This window comes from Orbicella faveolata, unplaced genomic scaffold (genome assembly GCF_042242905.1).
Source record: "Orbicella faveolata isolate gen_17 unplaced genomic scaffold, um_ofav_v1 contig_24, whole genome shotgun sequence".
NCBI classification, from domain to species: domain Eukaryota; kingdom Metazoa; phylum Cnidaria; class Anthozoa; order Scleractinia; family Merulinidae; genus Orbicella; species Orbicella faveolata.
In genome coordinates this window covers 33,311,146-33,327,500 of record NW_028301552.1, presented here as the reverse complement: position 1 = coordinate 33,327,500, position 16,355 = coordinate 33,311,146, and the positions used below count along the sequence as shown (strand labels likewise).

The window sequence follows — 16,355 nt, the reverse complement described above, 5'->3', positions numbered from 1 at the left end:
AAAACCAGAATTTTGTAAACACACAGAACACTGCAGCATAGCTAACCATGTCATCTGCCTCTGAAGAATGAATATAAGTTAAGTGGACAGCGTGAAACGAATTTGAAATGACAAAACGTTGTCAACAATGCACAATAATACTCCAATTTCCATTCACAAACTAACCTTTTAATCCCAAATAAATTTTTAATGTTTTAAACGTTACATGTACAGTGGAACCCCGCCCCACGGTCACCTCGTTATTACCGTCACTTTTTTTGTCCCGGCGAAATACGGCCACCCCGTTAATACGGCCAACGGCCACATTTTGAAATCCCAACCTGTATAATCCGTGATAATTTTACCCCGTTTAGACGGCCACGCAAACCACTTATGTTCATCTTTCCACTGTTAATATTTTAAATCCTGATTCAAGTTTTAATTTTTTTTTATTAAATATCACATCTTCTCTCCGGATGCTTATTAAAGAACAGTTGTTTAGAAGTGTAATTGTGATGTATCTGTTAAGACGTCACTCGATTAAGACCAGTCATGAGGTTTGACTCTACCCTTGTTTATACGGCCACGTCATCAATACGGCCAAATTGTCATGGCCCGGTGGTGACCGTATTAACGGGGTTCCACTGTATTCGAATGCCTGTACACTCTCAAAGAGCTCTTGTATTCACTGAATGCATAAAAGTAACAGTGTGCTGATAGACAATTTTATTTTACACAAAACCGTACCTTGGTGTTCGAGTTATTCTTGTTTGATGGTGAAACAGTCTGAAACACAAATCCTCTTGTGGTAGCTGAGGCATTTGGTGTATTGGATGTGAGAGAAGACAGGCGAGAAAGAGTAGTTTTGCTGTGCTTCAGAAATGAGCCTTTGAAAGACTGGGAGGAAAAAGATAAAAGAAAAATGACTGTTAAACAAATGTCCAACTGCGTAATTTTTCCAGGCGTTAAATTCTTCTCCGGATCTAGTATCACAGAACCTTGCAGTAATAAAATAACCACACAAAAATGAAATAGCCATAAGAGGTTATTAAAGTACTTACAGTCTTTTTCTTCAACACTGGGGCTACATGGACATTACTCTTGGGGTTAACGATTGCTTGAGGCTTCACTGGAACTGTAAAGGAGAACAACACAAAGGGTGAAGTGTTAAACAAGCTGATTTACAAAACTGAAAAGGCAGGCATAGGAACACGTATGTGTTATGTGGAAGTGATGGCAAGGAAACTCGCGCAGGAGAAGTAAGTTGTGTGAAATAAGAAGCGATGAAGCAGGCTTTTAGACAGGGATCTGAAAAGTCAAGTGCGGTTGGGCGTCCAACTTTTGCTATGGTGTCCATGAAAACTAACAAGTTATACAGGAACGTGATTTTTTCCCCCTTAAACGTGGGCACGGATGCCTGGATGGCCATCTGGATAAAAGTCTGTTATGAAGCATTCAGGGGCGGATCCAGGATTTTTCTAAGGAGGGGGTGCACCACTAAGGAATGGCAAAACTGTTTTTTAATTTTGTTTTGCGCACCCTCTGCACCCTCTTTCTAGATCCGTCCCTGAGCATTTGTGTAGTGGTGTATGGACTAGAGGCATAGGAGCAGAGTGACGCTAAGAAACATGGCAAGCTGCAGAGCATGGTCAGGTGAGAGAGGATGGGGCGTATAGGTTTTCCAAGTGGCTGAGAAGTAATACATCAAAACTGATGGGCCGGGTTGACCACATTTCCAAGCAACGAGAAAAGAGTTGATAATACGACGCGTAGCGGAGTATTTTTGACGAACTTCGAGGTGTTTGGAAATGTGGTCAAACACTGTGTTGAGTGTTTGAAGTATCTTCTCTTTCAAAACTAAACCTAAGGAGAAAACGGAGAAATAAAATAAAATAAAATAAAATCTAAACAACGTCACGGTCATGATTTCCTTTGTTTAAACTTGATGAATTATTAATGATTTAAGAAAGTGAGGTAAAGGTTTGGCAGTTAGTATAAATTGAAGGAAGAGAGTGAAGGAACAGGTTCATCTGTAATTGGTGCAAAAGAATAACAACTAGCATGTGGAAGATTGTTAGGGGCAAACGGATGGTGAGATAACACAAGGAACAGGTATAGAAAAAGGAACTCGACACAAGTTCTATAAAGGAGAGATGGAGATTAATAAAATGCGTAATAAACTGCAGGGGTGAGGAACATGGATGGAAATTGTAAACCTCAGTTACCTTCAGGTAGTTGACTGCTTGTATCTTTAATTTTATTAAGGATATTTTGGCTGTTCTCATCAATATCCAATGTGTCAATCTCTTGCTTGCCCTGCCGAAAATGAAAATAATCACAATGAAACGAATATATTAGTAGAGGTAATTGTATGAATGTGATTGCAATTTAGGATTTACTCTACAAGTGATATAAATCATATTTGAAAACTCTTCCAAAACTGCACAAGCCTTTGGCGTTGTGCAATTTGAACTAATTTTCAAATATCACAAGTTAGTACGTAAGTAAACACAAACTAGTATGTACATTGTGTAAATTCTTAATTGCTCGAGCCTCCGCACGATGACTCAATTATCATATGGCTGAGAAAATTGCGAACACGCGCGCGTCAGTTTGCACTGCAGTGCAAATTAGAATTAACGATAAATTGGCCTGCTCTCAGCCAATCACAATGAAGTTATTTTCCCAATCATATAATAAGAAGTGAAATTTACAGAGCCAAGATTACTAGAGACACCTGGTGCAAAGAAACGTCTGACAAGAAGGAACAACATGCAAATTAATTACAGTTAACCAATAAAATTTTCGATCAAATAATGGCAACCAACAGACAGAGAAAACTGCTGTAAAATGTTTGATTCATCATGACAGCATTCAGAATTTTTTCTTAAGTTGTTAAAATAACTGAAAAAACTATAATATTACAGAAATTTTAGGAACCAAGCAAAAGAAAGAAGAGAATCATTAACTTACCATTTCTTCCCGAAGAAAAGCTTCCCTTTCATATCTTTCCTTCCGTCGCTGAATTTCCTCTTCCGTACTCAATTCAACAGCTTCAGCTACCTCATCACCCCATAGATCTTTGTTACCAAAAAGATCAAATTGTGAATTTTCATCAATACCCCGCCATCGGAAATGTCTTGTACGGCCCTGACCATCCGTGTACAGATCGCCATCAGGAAGAAACATCTCTTTGACAGCTCTGAGGTCGGCGTTGTCCTGCTCGTGGATGGATTTCCTGGTAAAACCAGTAGTATAATTAATTAATTAATTAATAAAAATTTATCATGACGTTTGCTTGAAAAGGTTCCCAGGTAAAATCCTGTGAACAATTCCACCACCGGCAATAAGGCCAGCCTAACTTTTATTGAAGATCAAGGAAACAAATGATTGCCTAATGAAGAACTTTCAATCAACCAAAGGGTGAGAACTGGAATCAGCAAAGATGCTTCCTTTGTGGGTAGAAATTTTGAAAAATTGGAGCACGGTAGATCTAAGTATTTCTTTAATTCTGGGTGCAATTTCGGTTTTATGTATTTTGCTGGCAATTTCCATCTTGAAATGAACTGTTTGAGTCAAAAACTTTAAATGCACAAGAAACAATTGTTTTAGTGTGAGAACATGTACGGGACTCATGCTTAAGATGTGAAACTTCAGGGCTCTGTCAGTAGAATTACAACAGGTTAACCAAGTGACATCATTTTGTTCAGTCATGGCACTTACATGTGAGCTTTGTTGATTTGTTTCTGAAGTTCCTCGTCAGATGGCAATTCTTCTCCACCAGAATCTTCCTCCAACACGTCATCGTCTGTGGCGATATCTTCATCTTCATCGGAACCCACATCACTTCCTGAAAGCTCTGCTTCCTCTTCCAAGAAATTTCTTTTATCAAAAATATTGCTGCGGTAATTAAGTGAAAACAGAAAGACAGTATTAATGACCTACTATAACCACAAAAACACTTTTACTACATTTTTAGAACCCCTCAAAATGAACAATCATGTGTACTATTTAAAGCATTCATGGTCGAGCGTTGGTCAATATCCTCAATCGACCTTCAGTTGACCAATACTCAGTCGATGCAAGACCGACACTCGATTGACACCTGATCGAGAGTCGGTTGATACTTGGCTGAGTGTCAGCTGACTCATATGTATCGACACTTGATTTCGTCTGCAAAAATTAGTTGACTCTCAACTGATTGTCAACTAAGATGCCAAACAAGTGTTGACCAAGTATCGATCAAGTGTCCATCAAGACGTTGATCAAGTGTCAGTTGAGATGTCAATCAAGGGTCAATCAAGGGTATCAATTGACACTTGACTGTGGATGCCTTTATAGTACACATGATCCAATTGGAGTAACCCTGTCGCACACCTTTTCTTTGCCTCATATTTCTTGCCATATTTTCTTTGTATGATCATCTCTTCAGGATCACTTTCCTCTTCTCCGTTACTCTTCTCGACAGGTTTCCTGTTTTCATCATCATCGTTATCACTCTTCATAGTCTTGTCCTCCTGTTCACCCAACTCACATTCACTGTTTTCAGAATCATTTTCTAAGTTCCTTGAGACATCATCATCAATCTCATTTTCGCCATCTGTAAACTTTCCTGAACACAAGCCCAACAACTCATTCATGTCAAATTGCTTGCTTTGTGTGTGAAATGTCAAACCCTTCTGAGGTCCCTTTGCATTATCTTGAGTTTCAACGTTTTTAGCAGTTCTGCTGTCTTCACTGTCACTAAATCTTCCTGAGCATAAACCAAGCAGCTCCTTCATGTGTGGCTGGGTGTCGCTGTTCAGGTCGTCATCAAAGAGTTTCTTTGTTTTTGGTTTACTCTTTTTACTGGAGTTAAGGAAACTGCAAGACAAAAATTATGTGGAGAACAATGTCATTATAAAATTACGTACTTTTCGAAAACCAATCAGGTGCTTAGATGAGAAGATTACAGACGTTTCCAATAAAGTGCTAAATTTGTCTAGAGTCTGGCAATTATTGCCAGTTTCAGTGGGTGCATGATACAACTGGGAATACAGTGTGACGCTAGTTCATTATGCATGTAGGTTCTGGTTACCCAATCCCCTCTTCTAACACCATTTCCCCAAAATTTGGCTGTACCCACAGGCAGTTACACTCTTGGGTGGAGGCAGGAGGCATTGCGACGTAAAGCATCTTGTCCAACACGTCCATTACACAAATGAATGACAGCTGCTTTTCTAATCACAAAGACAACTTTCAATTTTATCAACATTTTGCTACTTTTCCACCACCTCTACCTCATATACAGTTGAAGCTCGCCATTTGGAACTCTCAGGGGAAACGGAAAGTAGTTCGAAAAAGTGAGAATTCAAAATAACCGATAGTAAATGACTGAGGATCAAATCCAAGGGAAATAGTTTTGAGATCAAAGTAACAGGGAATTTGAAATAACCAAGTTCAAATAAACAGGGTCCAACTGTACTATCTTTCCCTTTGGGATGGCAAAGGAATGAGTCAAACTGCAACTGAGTGTTTTGCTGTGACAGACATACCCCTGAGTGTTTAGTATTTGCGTAAACTGTGTATCTTCATCAAGAGAGAAGTGGAAATCATTAGACTTAGTCTCTGCTCTGCTCCCAACGTGTTCGGAGTTGTCGGTTTCTGCATTTCTGTCACTTCCATTGTCAAACAAATCCTTCAAAAACAATGGTAGGAATAAACAGTGATGACAAATAACTTTGGGGGGCGGGGTCAGTTTTGCTTTGCTTGCCCTCCCAGCTTTTTTCCTTCTGTGATTATTTTTGTACCCAAAATAAAAGGGGGGGGGGGTGAAGGGTGGGCCCCCCAGACCCCTCCCCTAGATCTGCCACTGAAGAGTCAGCCAAAGATGATACAACAATGCATTGATTCTATTTTTAGTAGAAGGCGAAGTGGACCTCCAGACCCCTAGAATGAAACAGCTTGACATACAGGAAAAGACATAGTTAGAAACTTACAGTTGTCCAAGAGAATAGAACATGTGTCTACTGAGTTTATCCTGTGAGCTCCAGTTAGAGCAAGTCAAATTGGGAACTGATTTTGTATTACTACATTACACTGTTGGCTTAATAAATTTGCACTATTTTTTCATCCAATCAAAAGTAAGACCAAGACTAATCGTGACTCACTCGAACAAGTTTTCCCACAGTTTGCATCAGCTACATGCATGTTCGAGTTTGATTGGTTCACTGTCTGTGTCCTATGCATGCGATTGTCTACAGTGATAGCTTTGGCTTAAGTTTTGAGACACTCAATAATATTGAAAACCGCTTTAGCTTTAGCTCTAGGTCCCTGTTGTTACGAAACGCCCCAAACCATATTCATTCATGGATTAAAATTTCTTACATATACAATGTAGCAGGGAGGTGCGAAGGATTAGAAAAATATTTAAATTCAAAGAAATGCATTAATTCTTTTGTGAAAGCTTGCAGTTTAAATTAGACTAATCCAGTGCAATTCACAAACATAAAATAACAAGCTACAGATAACAGTATGTTCAATTAAATTCATACCTGAGAATCCTCTATTGGAAGTGTTAGCTGAGATAGTTTACCAGGCTGAAAAGCAAACACAATTTTAATAGGAATGTTGACGTTTCTACAAACAGATCTAAGTACACATGACTATTTTAATTTACTTTTTTATGTTGTATTAGTCTTTTTTATCAGTTTTCCAATTATTTGTGAAGCAAAAACAACAATACTACATGGATCAAATAACTAAGGCTTCGGGGAACATTTTCAACACAAAAATTAACAAATTAAAGTAATAATCGACGTTTCAAAATTGCCAGTATGTCATTGTCAAGTAAATGTGTAGGTTAGTTTTTCCATTATAAATTGATCTACAATTATGCACAGAAGGTGGCAAAATGTGTTAAGTGACAACGAAACAAGACAAAGTGACTATTAGGGAACTTAATGTATTTTGTATCTATTTATAATACAAAAACCAACCTACACATTTACTTGACAATGTCATCCCGACGATGTCGAAACATCGTTCATTACTTTTGCTAACTTTTGTGTTGAAAATACTACATAGAATTATATTGTTGATTTGTCCTTGCTGTATCAGCAAACTAATCATATTGAAAAACATGTCTGGATATTCTAGACTTAAAAAATCACAGAATTCATTTCAATACAAGTTGAATCAGACACTTCTGTGCACACTGTGGTTCATTATCTACAGTAATTTAATTTCTGCAGGTGACAGACTGTCTGAACAACACTCTGAAAACTTGAATTGATTTTCTCCATTCTATTTTATCATGTACACATCTCTTCTCTTAAGAATTCAATATAGTTTTACTCTCAATATCCATAGAAACCTTCAAATAACTGGAGACTGACTAGAAAACTTTCGTGCTACCTCAGTCTCCAGACTAAAATATACATTATTTTTCTGTCCATCTATTTATATTTATATCTTTTTGTAAAATTGTGTAAATAAAATAAAGTTGTTGTTGTCTGCCTATCACCTTCTTTATAGACTGTGTATCTCCATCATTTGTTAAGCCAATCAAGTTCCTGAGCCTTGAGAATGAAGAGAATGTCTCTGGTGTCTTTTTGTCAGAACTTCTGTCTTCATTTTCCTGAGTGTTATTATCCCCTTGCCCTGGAGGAATCCTACTGCTGTCACTGCTGGCTTCAAGGCTGTTAGTACATTCACCAAGCGCCGACGCCAATGCTGACCCTTCTCCAAAGCTGGATTGGCTGGATTCCTGTGATATGTCAGAAATGTTTGCCAAATGCTTTTCTCCTTTTCTCACTCCTGTCGTGAGCTTTGTTGAGACTGGCAAGCTTGGGAAATTGAAATTTGTGTCATCGCCTTCCTCTAAGCTGTCAAGACGAAGGCAAAGACTTGCCACACTCTCCGCACTAACTTTTTCTGTGTTGCTGTTCTTTAGTGAAGGTTCATCTAGTGGTCCTCCTTTTGAGTGGCTGTCGCAGAAAAGATCCATTGTTTTCTCCTCAAGATTCACCATTGATTGTTTAGGTTTCTTTCTTTTCTTTTTTGATTTCTGGTTGGAGGTTGTCTCAGGCAATTCATCGTCACTAAATACCAAGTTTTCATCGGCACTGTTGTCACTTTCACCTCCATCACTAATGTCCCCCTCAGATCCAGAGTCAACATCATATCTCCTGTTATCATCTTCACCATTATCACTTTCATCGGCCTCGTCTTCTATAAAGGCATTCTTATCTTTTGTTTCTTCTTCTTCCATTTCACTGTCACCTTCCTCTTGTTTTCTTTCATCATCTTCATTCCATTTGTCTAGTTCAAAATCAGAATCATCTGTGAAATATAACATTCAAAGGGATCACAATGATAAATTATGTGTGATGCTTTAGGTAATATCAACTACATGTACTTATTAACCCAGAGTGAGGTCTTCACAGGAAAATCTCAAACCAAGATTGATAGCAAAGTATTGGTTTGAGATTTTCCTGCAAAGGCCAAACATTTGAGGTTAATTTAAGTAGTTTTTCGTCTGGGCTATTAAAAGCTGTTTGGCTGTTTCCTTTGTCACGTCTGGCACCAACTTGATTGTAACTTAACACCGTGGAGTTGCTGTTCTTCTGAAATTGTAGCTCATTAGGGTAATAGAATTCACTATCACAGTGTTCCTTGTCACTCATAATTTCCCACACACACACACACAAAAAAACAATGATTTACTTTTTGCTTTGTTTTCCAGGCTCCTAATTAGGCCAGGGCATTACAAGAGAATAATGCCCCACAATTAGCCAATCAGAGCACGTTATATCAGCTACAAACACAAGTCATATAATTAAGTGTTAACATTTACATCTATAGACCTGTTGAGCCTTGTTATATTAATTTATAATTATTATTCTATTTCTCCACTTTTGCAGCTTCAATTTGAGACAATGCTTCCATGTCTTCATCAGGCACATCACAAGACAGTAGAATTTGCATTCTAGGGCTTTGGAAGCTTGCTTTTAACAAGGTGGGGCAATTTCCTGTACCACCAGTTTTCCAGTGAGCCACCAATTACCAATAACAAATAATAGACAAATTATTTTTGTCATGCCTTCTTCATCTGTCATTTCCTCTTCCTCCTCTTCACTCATTTCTTCATTATCTAACTTCCGCTGGGATTCCTGTATTTTCCTAACTTCAGCTCGTTTCACTTTCATTTGTTTTTGTAGTTGCTCCTTAAGAAGTTGGAGTCTGGAGCCTGCAAAAATGTAAAGAAAATGCAGGCATTCAGCTGTTATTGGGGTTGAATATTCACAAATACATTTTTTCAACCATGTGCATTTCAAGTTGCAGTCAGCAATCAGCAATCAGCAGTCAGTCAGTCCGTTGCTTAGTTGATCGGTCAGTTGGCCAGTTAGTTGGTCATCAAAGTAAATTTATATAATTGTGTAATTTATGTAAATTCCCAGAATGTCAAGGGATGTAATTTGACTTGTACTATTGCATATCAAGTGTATTTCTTAAAATCACTTCAAATAATATAAACTAAAGATGAAGGAAGTGCCTTACCAGGAGTTGCATCCTTCAATTTGTCATCAGAAACTACAGAGATAACTCCTCTAGGTTTTGGTGTGCCCTCAGTGTTTATCACATCTGTTTGATTATCGTTTGCATCAGTAGATTGCACTGGAGTCACAGATTTATCTTGAGGCTTTGACGTGTGTTTCATAAACCTGGAAAAAAAAAATGAAAGATGGAATGTAATTACCAACTAAGATTGCCACTGGTTATTTGACAAGCTGGCTTAAAGTGTAATTATCAGATCATGTGCACTAAAGGCATCTGCGGTCGAGTGTCGATTGATAACCTCGATCAACCCTCAATTGACACTCCATCAACATCTTGACAGTCAACCATATTTTTGATCAATTCATATGAGCTGGTCGACACTTGGCCGACTATCAACTGACTGTTGATCAAGTATTGATAGAGTTTCAACTGAGTGTCGATCGGGATGTCCATGGAGTATTGATCGAGATGTTGATCGAGGGTATCGATCAAGAGTATTCATCGATACTTGACTGTGGATGCCTTAAGAACACATGATCCTAATTTTCTTCAACTACAAGAATGGGACACATTTACTTATCTATTAATTTATTGTCCAATGGCCTTTTTTATGGAACAAGAATCCCCCCAACAAATCATACAAAATTATGTGAACATTTTTGCGATAAATTCTGACTACTTTAAGGCTACTATATCAGTTTTATATTACGGTGAGCAAGCAAGTGTTAGATTGTCACATACTTCACGTGGATATATTTCAGTTTGTTTAATTTTTTAAAAGTTTTTATAAGCTGCAAAAAATTACACAGAAAAACAGAGTTGACTAATTTTTGCAGACACTTCCATTGAATGTACATGAATGAGTCAGATGACAATATTAAGCCGACTATCGACCAACTGTCAATGGAGGGTCGATCAAGATGTTGATCAAGTGTAAACTGAGTGCCGGCCGAGTATCGATTGAGATGTCAATCAAGTGTCGATCAAGGGTATTAATCGACACTCAACCACAGATGCCTAAGGAACACATGATCAAGCTTTTTGAAACCATTCTATTCTGAAACAGTTACCTTTCCATTAAACTCTGAACTCCTTTATTTGCATGTTTTGATGAAGATGGGGTATCATCCATGTCTAGGAAGAAGGGATCTGCTGCAGCACTCAGTTTGGGTGTGGCTGCTTTAATGGCCCACTTTACTCCATTAACAGCTCCTGTGGGACTGGCAGTATCCCCTGGAACAGGACTAGTAAGCTCTTGATCATCAGGCTTATCGTCACTAACTGGTGATTCAGAAGTATTTTCTGGCATATTACCTGATGATTCTGCAACTTCTGGCCTCCTGGTGAGAGAAAGAGCATTGTATCACAATTTGGGAGATGTTATGAGAGATGTAATAGCTTTTAATATTCAACAGTTTTGACTCTGGCTCATGGAATTTAGGTTGCGAGTTAAACAGGAGTTTCATTGACGTTTTCAGCTGGAGGGCAACTGGTTTTCACAGGTGGGCAAAATTTTTTCAACTGAACTTCTATATACGGAAAACTTTCCTCTAGATGGTCAAACCAGGCAGGCAAAATCATGGTCACAGCTGGTCAATTTGCCCAGTGCCCAGCCCTTAATGAAATCCCTGGTTGAAGCCATTCTTGGGCAACACACTTTACTCTTACAGTGCCATTCTTTACTTACATGCATGCAGAGGTGTGTAAAAAGGTACCAGAGAACTGTTAGAGCAACCAGATTCAGTAAAAAAGGAAATTAAGTCTGATAGCCCAGGACTAGTGGATTTTGCATTTGGGCTGGTGGATTCTGTCCTTCACTGGCCTGATGGCAAGTGAAGTTTCCTGAGATATACTTTTGAGGAAATTCAAATTACAGACTGAGGTACTGTAAGATATGACATTTTTAGGGGCTTGTGAGAATGACTTTCAGGTTGGTACATCACAGTTACTAGTTGCAGATATGACCAAAAAGAAAATCCTCCAAATTGACTTTCTTTCTACCCTGCAGGATTGCTGCGGAATAATGTACAATGGACTGACACTCCTTGTTGCTTCATGCTATAGAAACTGGAGTCATATATGAGCTGTAGTAGATATAAGCCACTCCGCTTATGTACCTTACCCCAGTCTCATGAGTCATTTCGCTTAAAAGTTGTCAGTGACACAAATGTTCAGTAAAGTTATTGTGAGTCATCGCCAGTTTGCTTGTTAGTGTTCTGTGGCAATGTAAAAAGAAACAATATCTTGATCAATTTATTACCTTGCTGGTGTTTTTTCATCTGTTAGTGGCACCCTTTTCAGAAAATGTGATATTGGAAGAACTGTTGGCTGGTGGTATGGCAGTCTGACTATTTTTTCTGAAATAAAGAAAGTAATGATCAGACATAACCTTGTTTTTCAGATACTGTAGCACATTGATTTAACAAACCTTTATATAGAGAAGTCCTCGGTACTAAGAACGATATTCCTCATCCCACTAATAGTAAAAGGTATGGAACAGTACTTCAAATAAAATAAAACCTTGTTAAAGTGAAAATATTGTGTCAATCCCTTGATTCTTCATTATATATTCATTAATTTTTTTAGATTCTAGGTTTTTTAGATATTTTGCTAGCTTTTTAGTTTGTAAGTTTCTTAGAGCAAAATTGTAGTTTTTAGGGATAATTATTTTTGTAAAGCACCTCGGGTAAATAATGGATGTGTGTGATATATAAATGAACTATTATTATTTATGTAAACAAGGTTCCACTGTCAATAGCTACATGCCTTACCTTCCATGTCTAAATGTATTATTAATTCTACCATTGAGCTACACGAACTCTCTACTTCAAAAAAATATCTCATTTATCAAGTTTCAAGGTCTGCACTGTGGTCCCAGTGTAAGCTGTATGGGCTACATGTATAATTTAAGGGGGATAATGCCACAGATTTGAACTTGCAATAAGAAGTTTTTACATTTTATAACTCTTGCTCTGGAGAAAGGAAAACATTCCAAGTCAGATGTATACATACAGGAAAAAATCCTCACTGTAGAAAACCACTCAAAATATCACAGTGAGCATACCCTTGCACCAGGGGTGGATCCAGGATTTTTCTCAGGAGGGGAGGTGCACCACTAAGGAATAGCCTGGGAGCAGGCTCACCTTTGAGTCACACGAGCAAGCAGCGAAGAGCAAAGCAATCCGGCGGGAAGGAGTCTGGTGAACGGGCGACAAGAAAGTGAGCCTGCCTTGATGTCTGTAATCTTTTCATTTTGCTTCACCTAAGTGAAGTGAAATACTATTGGTCGAAAAGCGGGAAAGGCAAGAAAACTCTCAATCTATTGTGTTTGATGAGGAGCAATTAGATCCCCATGGAGTTGGTAATTTACCACACCTCACAATAAAAAATAAGTCATCCAAAAATAAGTACACGTATTACTGATGTTTAAACAAAGTTCCAATCTTTCAAACTTGACTAGAGAGAAAGCAGGACACAGCAGTTGAAGGCGTTTGCCCGTTTACCAGCATCATCAAAGACCAGACTGCCAAAGCAAGATCATTTGGAATCAAGTGTGTGTCCTTGCTAGACATAAACTTTAGACTTTCACTTTCCAGTTTTGTAGCTTCGCCATGCACGTTTGTGGTCCAATGTGAGCCTGCTCGTGCTACTAAGGAATGACATAACTGACTGGTGAGGTAAACAAATTTTAAAAGTGAGTAGGTCATCTCAGGGAGTGGGGGGGGGGGGGGGGTGTGCACACTCCCTGCAACCTCCTCCTAGATCCACCCTTGTGCGCTAGCAGAGCTGTTTAGTATACAAATAGGCCATTTCTGAGTTAGCTTGGGCATGTCTCAAAACAAGTCCTCTTATGAAACCATTTATATAAAAATGAGTTTGATTTGCAAGACAATGAACTTGTAGGGAGGGGGGGCACAATTTTAAATGAATGGTTTCGCACAGAAAGTAGCAGTGGCTTGTTTTGACACAGTGGCAAAAGGTAACTTGGAAATGGCATATCATATTGGACTACATTTTGTAGTTCTAGTGTGATGTTGTAGTGTTTGTCTGAGAAATCTAGAGTAATGACAAAAGAGAATAAACTATTTCACAAACCTCTGACAATTCTTTGTGTTTCACTATACAATGAAATGAGTTCCGCCTTCTTTGCCTTGTGAGGCTTAGGAGACTAAAATATAAAAACATACCACATGTCATGTCCCTTTGCAGACCTGTACGGGTCCGCAAATGATCCTAGGACCGCAAATGATCCCGGACCGCAAATGATCCCCAAATTGAACCGCAAATGATCCTGGACCGGAAATGATCCCCATATTGGACCGCAAATGATCCCGATCAAAAAATAAGGAATGGCATGGATTTATATCAGAGGAAGGTGAGAACATGTACAAAAATAATGAACTAAAAAACATGTTTAATCATTTTACAAAGAAAAAAAAATATTTTCCACAGTTGCTGTTTTGTTCTTCAAACAGTACAGATCGTTTTCACTGTCACGCAATAAAAAAATAATAATAAACCAAAAACCAACCAATGGAAAAAGCTAAGAAATTGTGATGTACGCTATTGAAGATAACTAAATAAGACACTTCTCCAAGTTTTAGGCGTGTGCGTTTCCCCAAACTTCAGAAATTCGTCGTAAATGTTTCCCAGAAATTTACAGAGCCCAGTAAGAAAACGCCATGTTGGTATACATCAGTGGTACACTGATATGGCAGCCGGAATATAGTGTGAACATCTGGACCTTACTTTGGCTTTCTAGGCGACTGATTATCAGTACTACTAGTAAACAAACAAGCATTTACATAAGCACTTTTCCTAATGCTCTAACTTCTAAAAAGGCTCAAAATCATGAGATAAGTATAAATTTTTGAACAAACTCAATCGTAGCCTTGGGTCACGCAACCTCCATAACCCTGAAATTCAAAATGCTGTGGTTTCCAAACAAAGCACGCTAATTGTAAACAGATATAAATATACCGCCTCTTATGCCTGATGAGGATAAAAACACGTCACGTGAAGACAATCTATTGAATTAGAAGTCTTAGAAAAACACATACTTGTAAACATTCTCGATTTCCCAGTGGCGATAGTATCAAACATCTATCAAACAGCTAACTTGTCAAAACGAAGTGCAAGCCTTGGCGTTCCGGCTTGGTCATGAAGCTGAACATCATAACTATAGCTTGGAATTTCGGCTTCTTAGAATACTCAAGTAGTCATTTCCAAGGAATTAAAGCCAAAATACTACCAAGGAAAAATTACAAAATAAATTTGTTCAAATTACCATTGCTACACACTAGGTGTTTTACCGAGTGATGAAGCATTGTAGGCTTGTGGGTCTACTCATGTGACAGCGTCTTCCTTAATAGTTGCCTCATGGTTAGATTTTAGTTTAAAACTTTAGACGAGTGGCGTTAATGGCTGATAAAACGTGAGGAGGATATGTAGCGTATGTTGCACTGATCATAATTTTACTGAGGATTGCAAAGAAATGCGAGCCAACTCGTGTTTTGATGATTGAGTGGTGATATTCATAACATTGTAGTTAGCAACAAAATTTAGTCGAGAGTATGAAAAAAAAAGCAAGTTGTAAGTCATTATAATTATAAGATGGCTTTAATAAAAACATCGGTATTCACATGAGCCAATTCCCTATCCACACCATCCCACCATCCATGCCATTCGTTATTTTATAGTCGGGATCATTTGCGGTCCCTATCGGGGATCATTTGCGGTCCTGGGATCATTTGTGGACCCGTACAGACCCTCCAGTAAATTAATCCCATCAGTATATTGGGAGGAAGACCATCTTCAGCACAAGATTTATAAGAAAATTTCACACTGGGATTTTGTAAATATATAACATCATTCAGTTTCACTTTGGGAAAGCCGCAGAGCGAGAGAATGTTTTACCACAATTGCCACTAATCTAGCAATTTGATTGATTAATTTGCCATTGTCGATAAGAGTCCAGACAACAATGCTCGTGTCAATGTGTCACGCTCTTGGTCACGCCCTGAAAAAAAAAATTTCATAGTGGTCAAAATGTTGTGGACTCACGAGGCGCAACCGAGTGAGTACACAACAAATTTTGACAACTGTGATGACCCATATCGTTGTTGATAAGAGTACAGACAACGCTAAACCAAATTCGATTTGCCCCTAGTTTTCGCTGTATTCCTGTGCAATTAGTACACGCGTGTAAACACTAAAAGGGACTAGTTCTGAAACCAATCCACTCGTGTAAAATTGGCAGAGGATTTGACGTAAGGACAAGTGTGCCGACGATCAAGTCATCAATAAAACCTTCTAGAAGCATTTTACACCTCAGTGGTAGCTATCAAAGTTAAGGTCCAACTTACACAGGTTACTTCTAAGCTTAATATTTTTACCTCTAACTCAGCTTACCTTCTTTCTTGATTCTCGTTTTCTCTGTTTATTCTTCTTTTTAGGCATTGTATCTTCGTCAGAATCACTATTTGCAGCTTCTTCATTTGAGTTTTCTTGGTTTTCCTTGTCAAGCCAATCGGGCGCTGAAGACTTAGAAGCGTTTCCATCCTCCGAGCAGTCGCCATTTTGACCGCCATCACTGTCTTCGCCGAGCTCCGCGTCGAATAAGTCATCGTTTGCGAATTGCTGTGCCATTTCCGAACAAGAAAGGGTTACTTTCGAATTGAAAAGTAATGAAACACTGAAGACAGTCTTACCTGAAGTACATCTACGGCTCCGGGCATTTTCATTCACGTATTGCAGAAAGACCAGAAACAAAAGCAAATTTCGCGCCAAACCTCGAATTATCGTTGGCATGTCGATAAAAGTTCGGAATATGTCGA

The 16,355-nt window shown here is 38.5% G+C and overlaps 1 protein-coding gene across 1 annotated transcript in view; it reads right to left on the bottom strand.

Annotated features, from left to right (window-relative positions):
* The window catches only part of LOC110056169 (uncharacterized), a 17,121-nt gene extending 774 nt beyond the window's left edge, over positions 1-16,347 (bottom strand). The window contains exons 1-16 of the mRNA XM_089291383.1: positions 16,230-16,347; positions 15,931-16,158; positions 13,615-13,687; positions 11,780-11,876; positions 10,590-10,859; positions 9,520-9,683; positions 9,062-9,208; positions 7,484-8,301; positions 6,513-6,557; positions 5,514-5,656; positions 4,357-4,842; positions 3,703-3,879; positions 2,953-3,217; positions 2,205-2,295; positions 1,041-1,114; positions 727-876 (exon numbers count right to left, since the gene is read on the bottom strand). Of these exons, the coding sequence (XP_089147509.1) occupies positions 727-876; positions 1,041-1,114; positions 2,205-2,295; positions 2,953-3,217; positions 3,703-3,879; positions 4,357-4,842; positions 5,514-5,656; positions 6,513-6,557; positions 7,484-8,301; positions 9,062-9,208; positions 9,520-9,683; positions 10,590-10,859; positions 11,780-11,876; positions 13,615-13,687; positions 15,931-16,158; positions 16,230-16,262 (3,261 nt within the window). The 5' untranslated portion in view covers positions 16,263-16,347. The remainder of the gene's footprint in view (positions 1-726; positions 877-1,040; positions 1,115-2,204; positions 2,296-2,952; positions 3,218-3,702; positions 3,880-4,356; positions 4,843-5,513; positions 5,657-6,512; positions 6,558-7,483; positions 8,302-9,061; positions 9,209-9,519; positions 9,684-10,589; positions 10,860-11,779; positions 11,877-13,614; positions 13,688-15,930; positions 16,159-16,229) is intronic.
* Between the last annotated feature and the right edge of the window lie 8 nt (positions 16,348-16,355).